The following is a 17,969-nucleotide window of genomic DNA, read 5'->3' as shown; positions in this document are numbered from 1 at the left end:
CAAACACACACACACCAAACACATTCTCACACACACACACACACACACACACACACACACGCGCACTGCTCAATAGACACAGGGAGGTGACGTCTCCACTCTCCCTATGAAATCAACTGGCAGAATTATTGATATGTTTCCACTACAATGCAGGGTTTATTTATCCCTTCAACCAGACAGGAGAGAGAGATTAAAAGGCAAAGGAACATGTCAATGTTATAGGGGTCAGAGACAGATTTACAGCCTGCATCCCAAATGACACCCTGTCTACTCCCTATAAAGTGGACTACTTTTGACCAGGGCCAATAGGTTATAGCTCTGACTGAGTCATTTCCATTCGCCAAGAAACAAAAGATCCCTGCTGGTCAAAAGTAGTGTACTATATAGGGAATAGGGTGCCATTTGGGACACTAGAGACTGCATATTCCATTCACTGTAACTAAATGTATTTTATTTTTTATTTTACCTTTATTTAACTAGGCAAGTCAGTTAAGAACAAATTCTTATTTTCAATGACGGCCTAGGAACAGTGGGTTAACTGCCTGTTCAGGAGCAGAACGACAGATTTGTACCTTGTCAGCTCGGGGGTTTGAACTTGCAACCTTCCGGTTACTAGTCCAACGCTCTAACCACTAGGCTACCCTGCCGCCCCAAAGGGCCTGAACCATGAAAAACAGCCCCAGACCATTATTCTTCCTCTACTAGACTTTATCCATTTGGGTAGGTAGCGTTCACCTGGCATCTGCCAAATCCAGATTCTTCCTTCAGACTGCCAGATGGTGAAGTGTGATTCATCACTCCAGAGAATAGGATTCCACTGCTCCAGAGTCCAATGGCGGCAAGCTTTACACCACTCCAGCTGACGCTTTGCATTGCTCATTGTGATCTTAGGTTTGTGTGCGGCTGCTCGGCCATGGAAACCCATTTCATGAAGCTCCCGACGAACAGTTCTTGTGCTGGCATTGCTTCCAGAGGAAGTTTGGAACTCGGTAGTGAATGTTGTAACCAAGGACAGACAATTTATCCAAACGATTCGGCACTCGGTGGCTCTGTTCTGTGTGGCCTACCACATTGCGACTGAGCCATTGTTGCTCCTAGACGTTTCCACTTCACAAAAATGGTTTGTCGAGATTGGTGTGGAAGAACTTGACTGGCCTGCACAGAGCCCTGACCTTAACCCCATCAAACACCTTTGGGATGAATTGTAACTCCGACTGTGAGCCAGGCCTAATCGTCCAACATCAGTGCCCGACCTCACTAATGCTCTTGTGGCTGAATGGAAGCAAGTTGACCAGGGCAGTTCTAGCAGGACATTTTATGAACTGACTTGTTGGAAAGGTGGCATCCTATGACAGTTCCACGTTGAAAGTCACTGAGCTCTTCAGTAAGGCCATTATACTGCCAATGTTTGTCTATGGAGATTGCATGGCTGTGTGCTTGATTTTATAAACCTGTCAGCAACGGGTGTGGCTGAAATAGCCGAATCCACTCATTTTAATGAGTGTCCACATACTTTTTTAGTGTATATTAGTGTTTTATTTTTCATATATATACTGTATATATATATTTTTACAAATGTTAGGTTTCATCCGTGTTGACATTAGACTCTACGCTACTCTCTTCTACTCTGCACTGCCAGATGTTTCCACAGTGGTTTAGGTTAGAATGAGTCATTCCCATTCACTACCAGACAAAGTGCTATGTCCCAAATGGCACCATATTCCCTGTGTCATTCACTACTTTTGACCAGGGCTCATAATAGAGCTCTGATCAAAAGTAGTGCACTACATATGGAATAGGGTGCCATTTGGTTATAGCTCAGAGTGAGTCATTTACATTATCTGAGGATGCATCCTAAATGGCACCCTATTCCCTATATAGGCCCTGGTCAAAAAGAAGGCACTATATAGAGAATAGGGTGTCATTTGAGACACATCGTAAGAGAGTAAAGGTCAACAAGCGTGGGACATTGCTTTCCACAGCATCCCTTTCAGTCCTTTATTACACATCAACTGTCTTCTCCCTGCTCGATAGGATTATTTAAATGTATGCCATATTTGCTGCTAGCGAGGCTCCCTGCTACAGCTGCTGCTGGTGGTGCTTTGTGGGTCTTTTATTCAAAGTAAAGTGGGAGAGAAAATAATACTCAAGTGTTTTTTGTGTTTTTTTCTGCAGATAATTTCGTTTTTTTTTTTTTTTTTTTTTCATGGATACTTTTTCCCCCCACAGTTTGAATATTTATAATGATGTCCATGTTGACAGTTGAATGTTTATGATGATGTCCGTGTTGACAGTTTGAATGTTTATAATGATCTCCGTGTTGACAGTTTGATTATTGATGGTGATGTCCGTGTTGACAGTTTGAATGTTTATAAAGTTGCTGAGACAGTTGAAATATTTTTGACGATGTCCATGTTGACAGTTTTAATATTTATGATGTTGTCCATGTTGACAGTTTTTATATTTATGATGATGCCGATGTTGACAGTTTTAATATTTATGATGATGTCCATGTTGACAGTTTTAATATTTATGATGATGCCCATGTTGACAGTTTTAATATTTATGATGATCTCCATGTTGACAGTTTTAATATTTATGATGATGTCCATGTTGACAGTTTTAATATTTATGATGATTTCCATGTTGACAGTTTTAATATTTATGATGATTTCCATGTTGAGGCTGTTTTTGTGTGCTGACTGCTTGTCTTTCTGGTTCTAAAAGCACTATATATGCCGTTTCAATTGAAATAGTTCATTAAATGGAACACAGATACATTAATATATTTTTTCCGTTTTTTTTCTCAGCAACTATTAACATGAATGTGCTGTTCAGATATTACTAGGTTAAACACCTCAGAACATACAGCAAGATGGTGCCGATAGAGATGGCAGCTTCGCTTCAAGTCCTTAGGAAACTGTGCAGTATTTCGTTTTTTTATGTATTATTTCTTACATTGTTAGCCCAGAAAACATTAAGTGTTATTACACACAGCTAGGAAGAACTATTGGACATCACGACATCGACGTCTTGCTCCCAGACAAATTAAACAATTAAACAATGCGCAGACCATCTGGCTGGTGTGTATTCAATCAATCCCTATCCCAGTCTGCTGTCCCCACATGCTTCAAGATGGCCACCCTTGTTCCTGTTCCCAAGACAGCTAAGGTAACTGAGCTAAATCATTATCGCCCCGTATCACTCACTTCTGTCATCATGAAGTGCTTTGAGAGACTAGTCAAGGATCATGTCACCTCCACCCTACCTGTAACTCTAGACCCACTCCAATTTGCTTGCCGCTCCAATAGGTCCACAGACGATGCAATCGCCATCCCACTGCACACTGCCCTAACCCATCTGGACAAGAGGAATACCTATGTAAGAATGTTGTTCATTGACTACAGCTCAGCATTCAACACCACAGTACCCTCCAAACTCAAAACAAAGCAAATGATAATGGACTTCAGGAAACAGCAAAGGGAGCACCCCCCCCCCCCCTATCCACATCGACGGGACAGTAGAGGAGAAGGTGGAAAGTTGTATGTTCCTCGATGTACATATCACCGACAAACTGAAATGGTCCATGCACACAGACAGTGTGGTGAAGAAGGCGCAACAGCGCCTCTTCAACCTCAGGAGGCTGAAAAAATGTGGCTTGGCACCGAAAACCCTCACTAACTTTTACAGGTGCACAACTGAGAGCATCCTGTCGGGCTGTATCACCGCCTGGTACAGCAACTGCACAGCCCAAAACCGCAGCTCTCTCCAGAGGGTAGTGAGGTCTGCACAATGCATCACCAGGGGCAAACTACCTGCCCTCCAAGACAACTACAACACCCGATGTCACAGGAAGGCAAAAAAGATAATCAAGGACAATAACCACCCGAGCCACTGCCTGTTCACCCCACTTCCACCCAGAAGGCGAGGTCAGTACAGGTGCATCAAAGCTGAGACAGAGAGATTTAAAAACAACTTCTATCTCTGCCAACATCTGATAACCATGTGTATGTGACCAATAAAATTGGATTTGATTTGACCTCAGAACATACAGCACCGCAGAACATACAGCACCTCAGAACATACATCACCTCAGAACATACAGCACCGCAGAACATACAGCACCTCAGAACATACAACACCTCAGAACATACAGCACCTCAGAACATACAGCACCTCAGAACATACAGCACCTCAGAACATACAGCACCTCAGAACATACAGCACCTCAGAACATACATCACCTCAGAACATACATCACCTCAGAACATACAGCTCCTCAGAACATACAGCACCTCAGAACATACAGTAGAGCTTAATACAGAGATGTGTCTTAATGCTCTAGTCTGTACCATACAGCGATGTATCTTAATAATGCTCTAGTCTGTACCATACAGAGATGTATCTTAATGCTCTAGTCTGTACCATACAGTGATGTATCTTAATGCTCTAGTCTGTACTGTGCCTGTAGCCAAGGGTGTACACTGCAAATTGAAACGAAACAAGCATATATTTTGAAATAGGCCCTACAACTAAAATTCAACACTAATTGTCTTAATTAATAAAAAATCACATGCTTCATTGTACAGTGTTATCTTTTTAACACTCTGCCCATACTCAACCAGGTGAGGCGGAACTGAACATGCAGTTATTTTAATCTGAGAAACATGTCTGTCAGCCTGTCTGACTGCTTGGTTCCTCACTGATCGTCTCTTGTGGAAGCCTCACAATGCCTGTCTTGTAATTTCACTAAAGTGGATCAGCTGGAGAGAGAGAAGAGTGTGTGTGGGTGGGGAGGTTAAGAGAGAGAGGGAAAGAGAGAGACAAAAAGAACAGAGATAATTGAGGAGGAAGGGAGAGAGTGTTGGTCAAGAGAGAGAGAGTTAGTAGAATGAGAACACAGAGGGAGAGAGAGAGTTGGTAGAATGAGAACACAGAGGGATAGAGAAGGTTGGTAGAATGAGAACACAGAGGGATGCAGAAGGTTGGTAGAATGAGAACACAGAGGGATAGAGAATGTTGGTAGAATGAGAATACAGAGGGGTGCAGAAGGTTGGTAGAATGAGAACACAGAGGGATAGAGAATGTTGGTAGAATGAGAACACAGAGGGATGCAGAAGGTTGGTAGAATGAGAACACAGAGGGATAGAGAATGTTGGTAGAATGAGAACACAGAGGGGTGCAGAAGGTTGGTAGAATGAGAACACAGAGGGATAGAGAATGTTGGTAGAATGAGAACACAGAGGGATGCAGAAGGTTGGTAGAATGAGAACACAGAGGGATAGAGAAGGTCGGTAGAATGAGAACACAGAGGGATGGAGAGAGAGTTGAGAGAGAATACAGAGAGAGAGGGACAGAGAGTTTAGAGATAACACAGAGGGAGAGAGTTAGTAGAATGAGAACACAGATGGAGAGAGACGCGATACCCAAATGAATTGAGCGCTGCCAGTCACAATGCAAATTATGTAGTGAATACAGCGTCTCTTTAGTGTGAGGGGAGTCAGTGCACCAGAACAGCAGAACAAGTCTGCATCCCAAATGGCACCCTATTCCCTATAAAGTGCATTCATTTCGAGCAGGGTCCTGGTCATGGTAGTGCACTATATAGGGAATAGGGTTCCATTTGGGACACAACCAAGAGTCAGAACAGGAGGTCACAGTCCACTGATATTTGATACGCTTCGGGGGTGGGGGGGTGGGAACCATGTGCCACTGTGCAATAATGTAAGATAGACAGGGAGAAGCATCGTTAACACAGAACACGCCAGCAGTACAACTACAACAAGAGCCCTCTTCACATACTCTTAGGTCCACACTGGGATACAGAAGACCGCAATGGTTATGGAACCCTTATATTTGGAATTGGAAACACTGAATAGAATACTACTATAGAACACTGAATTAGAACATTTGGAACCACTGAAAGCCATCAGCTATAATGCATTATGATGTGCATGTAATGCATGCTCTCTGGGACGTTGACAAAATATACTGTAGCATTGATGATGGAGCTGTTGAAATGTCATAATGCTATTCCTATGAATGTCCTTATAGATAGATGTTTATGAACTGCTGTTAGAACCAATGCTATGCTTTGTAATGCATTATGTAAATGTGCGTATCGTGCATTATGAAGAGGGTGTTCATAGGAAGCATTATCATGTAGCTTTTCAGTAAGAATGCCTGTTGAGTGAAGGTGTAATGTGAGTAATTACATTATATTAAATTACAATAAGCTGAAACTCCCAAATCTAAAACATCCTGATGAAAGTCTATTAAGCTTAGGTCTATTTACTGTGCAAGACGTTGTGTCAGAATCAGGTTTATTTACTGTAATATTGGTATATAGATCATTAAAACCAGGCGTTGTGTCAGAATCAGGTCTATTTACTGTAATATTGGTATATAGATCTTTAAAACCAGGCGTTGTGTCAGAATCAGGTCTATTTACTGTAATATTGGTATATAGATCATTAAAACCAGGCGTTGTGTCAGAATCAGGTCTATTTACTGTAATATTGGTATATAGATCATTAAAACCAGGCGTTGTGTCAGAATCAGGTCTATTTACTGTAATATTGGTATATAGATCTTTAAAACCAGGCATTGTGTCAGAATCAGGTCTATTTACTGTAATATTGGTATATAGATCATTAAAACCAGGCGTTGTGTCAGAATCAGGTCTATTTACTGTAATATTGGTATATAGATCATTAAAACCAGGCGTTGTGTCAGAATCAGGTCTATTTACTGTAATATTGGTATATAGATCATTAAAACCAGGTGTTGTGTCAAAATCAGGTCTATTTACTGTAATATTGGTATATAGATCTGTCACGATCGTTGTAATAACACTCAGTTCGACATTTTATTTGAAGTGAACCCACACAAAAAACAATAAAGAACAAACAAAACGTGACGTTCTGGAGTGCTCACAGGCAACAACACAGAAACAAGATCCCACAAAACACAGTAGGGAAATGGCTGCCTAGATATGATCCATGGCTGCCTAAATATGTATTTCTATGTTGGCCTGGTATGGTTCCCAATCAGAGGCAGCTGTTTATCATTGTCTCTGATTGGGAACCATACCAGGCCAACATAGAAATACACACACTAGATCACCCACCCTAGTCACTCCTGGACCTAACCAAATTAGAGAATAAAAGGCTCTCTATGGTCAGGGCGTGACATAGATCATTAAAACCAGGCGTTGTGTCAGAATCAGGTCTATTTACTGTAATACTGGTATATACAGTTGAAGTCAGAAGTTTACATACACCTTAGCCAAATACATTTAATCTCAGTTTTTCACAATTCCTGACATTTAATCCTAGTAAAAATTCCCTGTTTTAGGTCAGTTAGGATCACCACTTTATTTTAAGAATGTGAAATGTCAGAATAATAGTAGAGAGAATGATTTATTTCAGCTTTTCTTTCTTTTGTCACATTCCCTGTGGGTCAGAAATTTACATACACTCAATTAGTATTTGGTAGCATTGCCTTTAAATTATTTAACTTGGGTCAAACGTTTCGGGTAGACTCCCACAAGCTTCCCACAATAAATTGGGTGAATTTTGGCCCATTCCTCCTGACAGAGCTGGTGTAACTGAGTCAGGTTTGTAGGCCTCCTTGCTCGCACATGATTTTTCAGTCCTGCCCACAAATGTTCTATAGGATTGAGGTCAGGGCTTTGTGATGGCCACTCCAATACCTTGACTTTGTTGTCCTTAAGCCATTTTGCCACAACTTTGGAAGTATGCTTGTGTCATTGTCCATTTGGAAGACCCCTTTGCGACCAAGCTTTAACTTCCTGACTGATGTCTTGAGATGTTGCTTCAATATATCCACATAATTATCTATCCTCATGATGCCATCTATTTTGTGAAGTGCACCAGTCGCTCCTGCAGCAAAGCACCCCCACAGCATGATGCTGCCACCCCCGTGCTTCACAGTTCTATTTTTGTTTTAGCAGACAAGAGGACATTTCTCCAAAAAGTACGATCTTTGTCCCTATGTGCAGTTGCAAACAGTAGTATGGCTTTTTTATGCCGGTTTTGGAGCAGTGGCTTCTTCCTTGCTGAGCGGCCTTTCAGGTTGTGTCGATATAGGACTCGTTTTACTGTGGATATAGATACTTTTGTACCTGTTTCCTCCAGCATCTTCACAAGGTCCTTTGCTGTTGTTCTGGGATTGATTTGCACTTTTCTCACCAAAGTACGTTAATCTCTAGGAGACAGAACGTGTCTCCTTCCTGAGCGGTATGACGGCTGCGTGGTCCCATGGTGTTTATACTTGCGTACTATTGTTTGTACAGATGAACGTGGTACCTTCAGGCGTTTGGAAATTGCTCCCAAGGATGAAACAGACTTGTGGAGGTCTACAATTTTTTTTCTGATTTCTTTTGATTTTCCCATGATGTCAAGAGGCGCTTAGTTTGAAGGTAGGTATACATCCACAGGTACACCTCCAATAGACTCAAATGATGTCAATCAGCATATCAGAAGCTTCTATAGCCATTTCGTCATTTTCTGGAACTTAGTGTATGTACTTCTGACCCACTGGAGTTGTGATACAGTGAATTATAAGTGAAATAATCTGTCTGTAAACAATTGTTGGAAATATGACTTGTGTCATGCACAAAGTAGATGTCCTAACTACAAAACTATAGTTTGTTAACAAGAAATTTGTGGAGTGGTTGAAAAGTGAGTTTTAATCACTCCAACCTTAGTGTATGTAAAATTCTGACTTCAACTGTATATCTATATCAGTAGTGTACAGTAGGATCAAGAGGCAGTATGATGATGTTTCGTACTATCAGTTGTCAACAGTAGGATCAAGAGGCAGTATGATGATGTTTAGTACTATCTGTTGTCAACATTTCTAGACTCAACAAAAATATAAACGCAACATGTAAGGTGTTGGTCCCATGTTTCATGAGCTGAAATAAAACATCCCAGAAATGTTTGAGATGTTTACATCCCTGTTAGTGAGCATTTCTCCTTTTCCAAGATAATCCATCCACCTGACAGGTGTGCCATATCAAGAAGCTGATGAAACAGCATGATCATTACACAGGTGCACGTTTTGCTAGGGACAATAAAAGGCCACTTTAACATGTGCAGTTTTGTCACACAACACAATGCCACAGAGTTTAGAGGGAGTGTGCAATTGGCATGCTGACTGCAGGAATGTCCACCAGAACTGTTGCCAGAGAATTGAATGTTAATTTCTCTACCATAAACTGCCTCCAACATCGTTCTAGAGAATATGGCAGTACGTCCAACTGGCCTCACAACTGCAGACCACGTGTAACCACGCCAACCCAGGACCTCCATATCCGGCTTCACAACCGCAGACCACGTGTAACCACGCCAACCCAGGACCTCCACATCCGGCTTCTTCACCTCAGACCACGTGTAACCACGCCAACCCAGGACCTCCACATCCGGCTTCTTCGCCTCAGACCACGTGTAACCACGCCAACCCAGGACCTCCACATCCGGCTTCACAACCGCAGACCACGTGTAACCACGCCAACCCAGGACCTCCACATCCGGACCACGTGTAACCACGCCAACCCAGGACTCCACATCACCTTCAGACCACGTGTAACCACGCCAACCCAGGACCTCCACATCCGGCTTCTTCACCTCAGACCACGTGTAACCACGCCAACCCAGGACCTCCACATCCGGCACCTTGTAACCACGCCAACCCAGGACCTCCACATCCACTTCAGACCACGTGTAACCACGCCAACCCAGGACCTCCACACCACGTCCGCCACCCAGGACTCCACATCTTCACCTCAGACCACGTGTAACCACGCCACCAGGACCTCCACATCCGTTCTTCACCTCAGACCACGTAACCACGCCAACCCAGGACCTCCAGACCATCCACGCCAACGGACTCCACATCCGGCTTCTTCACTCTGTAACAGACCACGTGACCAACCACGCCAACCCAGGACCTCCACATCCGGCTTCTTCACTTCAGACCACGTGTAACCACGCCAACCCAGGACTCCACATCCGGCTTCTTCACTCAGACCACGTGTAACCACGCCAACCCAGGACCTCCAGACCAGACCACGTGTAACCACGCCAACCCAGGACCTCCACATCCGGTAACCACGCCAACCCAGGACCTCCACATCCGGCTTCTCACCTCAGACCACGTGTAACCACGCCAACCCAGGACCTCCACATCCGGCTTCTTCACCTCAGCGGGATCGTCTGAGACCTGACACCCAGACAGCTGATGAAACTGAGGAATATTTCTGTCTGTAATAAAGCCCTTTTGTGGGGAAAAACTAATTATGATTGGCTGGGCCTGGCTCCCCAGTGGGTGGGCCTATGTCCGCCCAGGCCCACCCATGGTTGTGCCCCTGCCCAGCTATATGAAATCCATAGCATAGGGCCTAATGAATTCATTTCGATTGACTGATTTCCTTATATGAACTGTAACTCGGTAAAATGGTTGCAGTTGTTTAATGTTGTGTTTATATCTATTCACTATAGATGGTTTAATTAGTAGAGCTCCTGTCATGATCCTTTACATCCCTCCTCCTTGATTTCTCACCGTGTTTCATAGGGCACATCCCAAATGGCACACTATTCCCTTTATAGTGCATAACTTTTGGCTAGGGTCTCGTCAAAAGTAGTGCACTATATCGGAAATAGTGTGCCATTTGGAACACAGATGGACCCTACTCTGCCAGCGTCATAAAACAAGATTGGTCCGATTAAACACATTGTATCTATCAGACTGAAAGCAATATTTTTGGGGGAAATCAGAAGATCGGAAAATTGAGCTCATTTATGTAGCAACTACTAATCAGAAACCGTTCAGTCCCTCTATGATTGTAGGGGTGTGTCCCATTAATATCTCCTTTCTCCTGTTCACTCGTTCACTACTTCCCATGAATCTTAGAAAAAGTTAGATTGAGTTCCCACTATATTTCTTATGTCAGTCCTTTCCTTGCAAACCAGTGCAGGGAACAAATCCACTTTGTGAGAAAGGAGAGATAATTGGGACGAAATGTAGTTGTATGTATCAGCTCTGAAACCTTGAAACTGTACTGAGTTATCCAGACCATCTGTATAGGCATCTGTAGGAGGTGTCTGAGTTATTCACTCTCCAGACCATCTGTAGGAGGTGTCTGAGTTATTCACTCTCCAGACCATCTGTAGGAGGTGTCTGAGTTATTCACTCTCCAGACCATCTGTAGGAGGTGTCTGAGTTATTCACTCTCCAGACCATCTGTATAGGCATCTGTAGGAGGTGTCTGAGTTATTCACTCTCCAAACCATCTGTATAGGCATCTGTAGGAGGTGTCTAAGTTATTCACTCTCCAGACCATCTGTAGGAGGTGTCTGAGTTATTCACTCTCCAGACCATCTGTATAGGCATCTGTAGGAGGTGTCTAAGTAATCACACCACACACACACAATAAAAGTTGAAAGTTGAAGCCCACTCTCTGGGAGCCTGTAGCCATTAGTGATTCCGGCTACAGCCACAGCTGGGCTGATGATGATGAAGAAAGGATGATGATGAATGAATTATGATGAATGAATTATGATGATGGTGATGATGAAGGAATGTATGGTGATGATAATGAAGAGATGATGATGATGATGATGATGATGATGAAGGGATGAGAAAAGCAGAACCCGAAAGAAAGATTCCAGCAGTATTCTGTATTATTTATTGGGATGATTAAATATTGAATGAGTGTTGGTTTATCTCAAGTTGTGGAACTGTAAATGTTATGAGGGCCTGAGATACATTTGGACTGGATACCCACTGCTGAATGGTAGGGAGCTTTGCAATGAGCCAAATATATATTGAGCTATATATTAACAATGGTAGGGTAGTCTTCATTATTTAATGACAGTCACTCTCCTACGTACTGCCGTTGACAAACCACTAGGCAGTTAAAACCTCATTATTGAGTTAATCTCCTCCATTGATATACTGTTAGAAGGCCTTTGAGAAAATGAGTTATGTGTGTGTGCATACATGTGAATTTCTTTCAGCTAGTGTGGGTTGAAAGGTATTGGAACACGCGCATATACACACACTCACACACACACACACAAACTAACACACACACAGCTGATGCTGCACAATCAACTCATCCCAGCCTGAGGATATAGGAGGGAGTCATGTAAATGAGTCTGCATGGTGGACCATTCATATTCTGCGTCCCAAATGGCACCCTGTTCCATAGTTTGACCAGGGCTCATAGGAAAACTCTGGTCAAAAGTAGTGCACTTTTTAGGGAATAGGGTGCAGCTATGGGATACATATGGGGCACTTGGTAGAGCATGAAGCTTGCAACACCAGGGCTGTGGGTTCGATTCCCATGGGGGACCAGTACGAAACAGAGAGCATTTGATAAATGTAATGCTGCTTCATAGGCCACTGATCACGAGACCTCATCAGGAAACAACATGCTTCTCCATAGGCCACTGATCACAAGACCTCATCAGGAAACAACATGCTTCTCCATAGGCCACTGATCACAAGACCTCATCAGGAAACAACATGCTGCTCCGTAGGCCACTGATCACAAGACCTCATCAGGAAACAACATACTGCTCCGTAGGCCACTGATCACAAGACCTCATCAGGAAACAACATACTGCTCCGTAGGCCACTGATCACAAGACCTCATCAGGATACAACATGCTTCTCCGTAGGCCACGATCAGGAGTCCTCAACAACATGCTGCTCCTTAGGTCACTAATCAGGAGACTTCATCAGGAAACAACATGCTGCTCCTTAGGTCACTAATCAGGAGACCTCATCAACATGCTGCTCCTTAGGCCACTAATCAGGAGACCTCATCAACATGCTGCTCCTTAGGTCACTAATCAGGAGTCCTCTTCAGGAAACAACATGCTGCTCCTTAGGCCACTAATCAGGAGACCTCTTCAGGAAACAACATGCTGCTCCATAGGCCACTAATCAGGAGACCTCATCAACATGCTGCTCATTAGGCCACTAATCAGGAGACCTCATCAACATGCTGCTCCTTAGGTCACTAATCAGGAGTCCTCTTTAGGAAACAACATGCTGCTCCTTAGGCCACTAATCAGGAGTCCTCTTCAGGAAACAACATGCTGCTCCTTAGGCCACTAATCAGGAGTCCTCATCAACATGCTGCTCCTTAGGCCACTAATCAGGAGACCTCATCAACATGCTGCTCCTTAGGCCACTAATCAGGAGACCTCATCAACATGCTGCTCCTTAGGTCACTAATCAGGAGTCCTCTTCAGGAAACAACATGCTGCTCCTTAGGTCACTAATCAGGAGACTTCATCAGGAAACAACATGCTGCTCCTTAGGTCACTAATCAGGAGACCTCATCAACATGCTGCTCCTTAGGCCACTAATCAGGAGACCTCATCAACATGCTGCTCCTTAGGCCACTAATCAGGAGACCTCATCAACATGCTGCTCCTTAGGTCACTAATCAGGAGTCCTCTTCAGGAAACAACATGCTGCTCCTTAGGTCACTAATCAGGAGTCCTCTCTGCTGCAGGAAACAACATGCTGCTCCTTAGGTCACTAATCAGGAGTCCTCTTTCAGGAAACAACATGCTGCTCCTTAGGCCACTAATCAGGAGTCCTCTTCAGGAAACAACATGCTGCTCCTTAGCTGCTCCTTAGGCCACTAATCAGGAGACCTCATCAACATGCTGCTCCTTAAGCCACTAATCAGGAGACCTCATCAACATGCTGCTCCTTAGGTCACTAATCAGGAGTCCTCTTCAGGAAACAACATGCTGCTCCTTAGGTCACTAATCAGGAGACCCCATCAACATGCTGCTCCTTAGGTCACTAATCAGGAGTCCTCTTCTGCTCCTTAGGAAACAACATGCTGCTCCTTAGGTCACTAATCAGGAGTCCTCTTCAGGAAACAACATGCTGCTCCTTAGGTCACTAATCAGGAGACCTCATCAACATGCTGCTCCTTAGGTCACTAATCAGGAGTCCTCATCAACATACTGCTCCTTCCTCTTCCAGGCCACTGATCAGGAGACCTCATCAACATACTGCTCCTTAGGCCACTAATCAGGAGACTTCATCAACATGCTGCTCCTTAGGCCACTAATATGGAGACCTCATCAACATGCTGCTCCTTAGGTCACTAATCAGGCTGCTCCTTAGTCCTCTTCAGGAAACAACATGCTGCTCCTTAGGTCACTAATATGGAGACCTCATCAACATACTGCTCCTTAGGCCACTAATCAGGAGACTTCATCAACATGCTGCTCCTTAGGCCACTAAGTCCTCTTCAGGAAACCAACATGGAGACCTCATCAACATGCTGCTCCTTAGGTCACTAATCAGGAGTCCTCTTCAGGAAACAACATGCTGCTCCTTAGGCCACTAATCAGGAGTCCTCTTCAGGAAACAACATGCTGCTCCATAGGCCACTGATCAGGAGACCTCTTCAACATGCTGCTCCTTAGGCCACTAATCAGGAGACCTCATCAACATGCTGCTCCTTAGGCCTGCTCCTTACTAATCAGGAGACCTCTTCAGGAAACAACATGCTGCTCCTTAGGCCACTAATCAGGAGACCTCATCAACATGCTGCTCCTTAGGTCACTAATCAGGAGTCCTCTTTAGGAAACAACATGCTGCTCCTTAGGCCACTAATCAGGAGTCCTCTTCAGGAAACAACATGCTGCCACTAATCAGGAGTCCTCATAGGCCACTAATCAGAGACTAATCAGGAGTCCTCTTCAGGAAACAACATGCTGCTCCTTAGGTCACTAATCAGGAGTCACTCTTCAGGAAACAACATGCTGCTCCTTAGGCCACTAATCAGGAGTCCTCATCAACATGCTGCTCCTTAGGCCACTAATCAGGAGACCTCTTCAGGAAACAACATGCTGCTCCACTGGCCACTGATCAACATGCTGAGACCTCATCAACATGCTGCTCCTTAGGCCACTAATAAGGAGACCTCATCAACATGCTGCTCCTTAGGCCACTAATCAGGAGTCCTCTTCAGGAAACAACATGCTGCTCCTTAGGTCACTAATCAGGAGACAACATCTGCTCCTTAGGAAACAACATGCTGCTCCTTAGGTCACTAATCAGGAGACCTCATCAACATGCTGCTCCTTAGGCCACTAATCAGGAGACCTCATCAACATGCTGCTCCTTAGGCCACTAATCAGGAGACTTCATCAGGAAACAACATGCTGCTCCTTAGGTCACTAATCAGGAGACCTCATCAACATGCTGCTCCTTAGGCCACTAATCAGGAGACCTCATCAACATGCTGCTCCTTAGGCCACTAATCAGGAGACCTCATCAACATGCTGCTCCTTAGGTCACTAATCAGGAGTCCTCTTCAGGAAACAACATGCTGCTCCTTAGGTCACTAATCAGGAGTCCTCTTCAGGAAACAACATGCTGCTCCTTAGGTCACTAATCAGGAGTCCTCTTTAGGAAACAACATGCTGCTCCTTAGGCCACTAATCAGGAGCTCCTCTTCAGGAAACAACATGCTGCTCCTTAGGCCACTAATCAGGAGACCTCATCAACATGCTGCTCCTTAAGCCACTAATCAGGAGACCTCATCAACATGCTGCTCCTTAGGTCACTAATCAGGAGTCCTCTTCAGGAAACAACATGCTGCTCCTTAGGTCACTAATCAGGAGACCCCATCAACATGCTGCTCCTTAGGTCACTAATCAGGAGTCCTCTTCAGGAAACAACATGCTGCTCCTTAGGTCACTAATCAGGAGTCCTCTTCAGGAAACAACATGCTGCTCCTTAGGTCACTAATCAGGAGACCTCATCAACATGCTGCTCCTTAGGTCACTAATCAGGACTTCATCAGTCCTCATCAACATACATGCTCCTTAGGCCACTGATCAGGAACATGCTCATCAACATACTGCTCCTTAGGCCACTAATCAGGAGACTTCATCAACATGCTGCTCCTTAGGCCACTAATATGGAGACCTCATCAACATGCTGCTCCTTAGGTCACTAATCAGGAGTCCTCTTCAGGAAACAACATGCTGCTCCTTAGGTCACTAATCAGGAGTCCTCTTCAAAACATACATGCTGCCTTAGGCCACTAATCAGGAGACTTCATCAAGTCCTCTTCAACATGCTGCCCTTAGGCCACTAATATGGAGACCTCATCAACATGCTGCTCCTTAGGTCACTAATCAGGAGTCCTCTTCATGCTGCTCCATAGGCCACTAATCAGGAGTCCTCTTCAGGAAACAACATGCTGCTGCACCATAGGCCACTGATCAGGAGACCTCTTCAACATGCTGCTCCTTAGGCCACTAATCAGGAGACCTCATCAACATGCTGCTCCTTAGGTCACTAATCAGGAGTCCTCTTCAGGAAACAACATGCTGCTCCTTAGGCCACTAATCAGGAGACCTCATCAACATGCTGCTCCTTAGGTCACTAATCAGGAGTCCTCTTTAGGAAACAACATGCTGCTCCTTCAGGCCACTAATCAACAGTCCTCTTCAGGAAACAACATGCTGCTCCTTAGGCCACTAATCAGGAGTCCTCTTCAGGAAACAACATGCTGCTCCTTAGGTCACTAATCAGGAGTCCTCTTCAGGAAACAACATGCTGCTCCTTAGGCCACTAATCAGGAGTCCTCATCAACAACATGCTGCTCCTTAGGCCACTAATCAGGAGTCCTCTTCACCTCTTCAGGAGAACAACATGCTGCTCCATAGGCCACTAATCAGGAGACCTCATCAACATGCTGCTCCTTAGGCCACTACTAATAAGGAGACCTCATCAACATGCTGCTCCTTAGGCCACTAATCAGGAGTCCTCTTCAGGAAACAACATGCTGCTCCTTAGGTCACTAATCAGGAGTCCTCAGGAAACAACATGCTGCTCCTTAGGCCACTAATCAGGAGAACAACATGCTGCTCCTAATCAGGTCACTAATCAATCAGGAGACCTCATCAACATGCTGCTCCTTAGGCCACTAATCAGGAGACCTCATCAACATGCTGCTCCTTAGGCCACTAATCAGGAGACTTCATCAGGAAACAACATGCTGCTCCTTAGGTCACTAATCAGGAGACCTCATCAACATGCTGCTCCTTAGGCCACTAATCAGGAGACCTCATCAACATGCTGCTCCTTCAGGCCACTAATCAGACCTCATCAACATGCTGCTCCTTAATCAGGTCACTGCTGCTCCTTAGGTCACTAATCAGGAGTCCTCTTCAGGAAACAACATGCTGCTCCTTAGGTCACTAATCAGGAAACAACATGTCCTCAGAGACCTCAGGAAACAACATGCTGCTCCTTAGGTCACTAATCAGGAGTCCTCTTTAGGAAACAACATGCTGCTCCTTAGGCCACTAATCAGGAGTCCTCTTCAGGAAACAACATGCTGCTCCTTAGGCCACTAATCAGGAGACCTCATCAACATGCTGCTCCTTAAGCCACTAATCAGGAGACCTCATCAACATGCTGCTCCTTAGGTCACTAATCAGGAGTCCTCTTCAGGAAACAACATGCTGCTCCTTAGGTCACTAATCAGGAGACCCCATCAACATGCTGCTCCTTAGGTCACTAATCAGGAGTCCTCTTCAGGAAACAACATGCTGCTCCTTAGGTCACTAATCAGGAGTCCTCTTCAGGAAACAACATGCTGCTCCTTAGGTCACTAATCAGGAGACCTCATCAACATGCTGCTCCTTAGGTCACTAATCAGGTCACAACATAATCAGGAGTCCTCTTCAACAACATGCTGCTCCTTAGGCCACTAATCAGGAGACCTCATCAACATACTGCTCCTTAGGCCACTAATCAGGAGACTTCAACATGCTGCTCCTTAGGCCACTAATCAGAGACCTCATCAACATACTGCTCCTTAGGCCACTAATCAGGAGACCTCATCAACATGCTGCTCCTTAGGCCACTAATCAGGAGACTTCATC

The 17,969-nt window shown here is 44.5% G+C and overlaps 1 protein-coding gene across 1 annotated transcript in view; it reads left to right on the top strand.

Moving 5' to 3' along the window:
* LOC115124198 (protein eyes shut homolog) overlaps positions 1 to 17,969 on the top strand; it is a gene marked incomplete at its 5' end in the record, with an annotated part of 115,132 nt that overhangs the window by 46,940 nt on the left and 50,223 nt on the right. The window contains one exon of the mRNA XM_065016611.1: positions 9,839 to 9,939. Coding sequence (XP_064872683.1) covers positions 9,839 to 9,939 — 101 coding nt within the window. The remainder of the gene's footprint in view (positions 1 to 9,838; positions 9,940 to 17,969) is intronic.

Source organism: Oncorhynchus nerka, unplaced genomic scaffold, assembly GCF_034236695.1.
Source record: "Oncorhynchus nerka isolate Pitt River unplaced genomic scaffold, Oner_Uvic_2.0 unplaced_scaffold_949, whole genome shotgun sequence".
Lineage (NCBI taxonomy): Eukaryota > Metazoa > Chordata > Actinopteri > Salmoniformes > Salmonidae > Oncorhynchus > Oncorhynchus nerka.
Note: the sequence above shows the minus strand (reverse complement) of the source record. Positions and strands in the feature narration are given on the sequence as shown.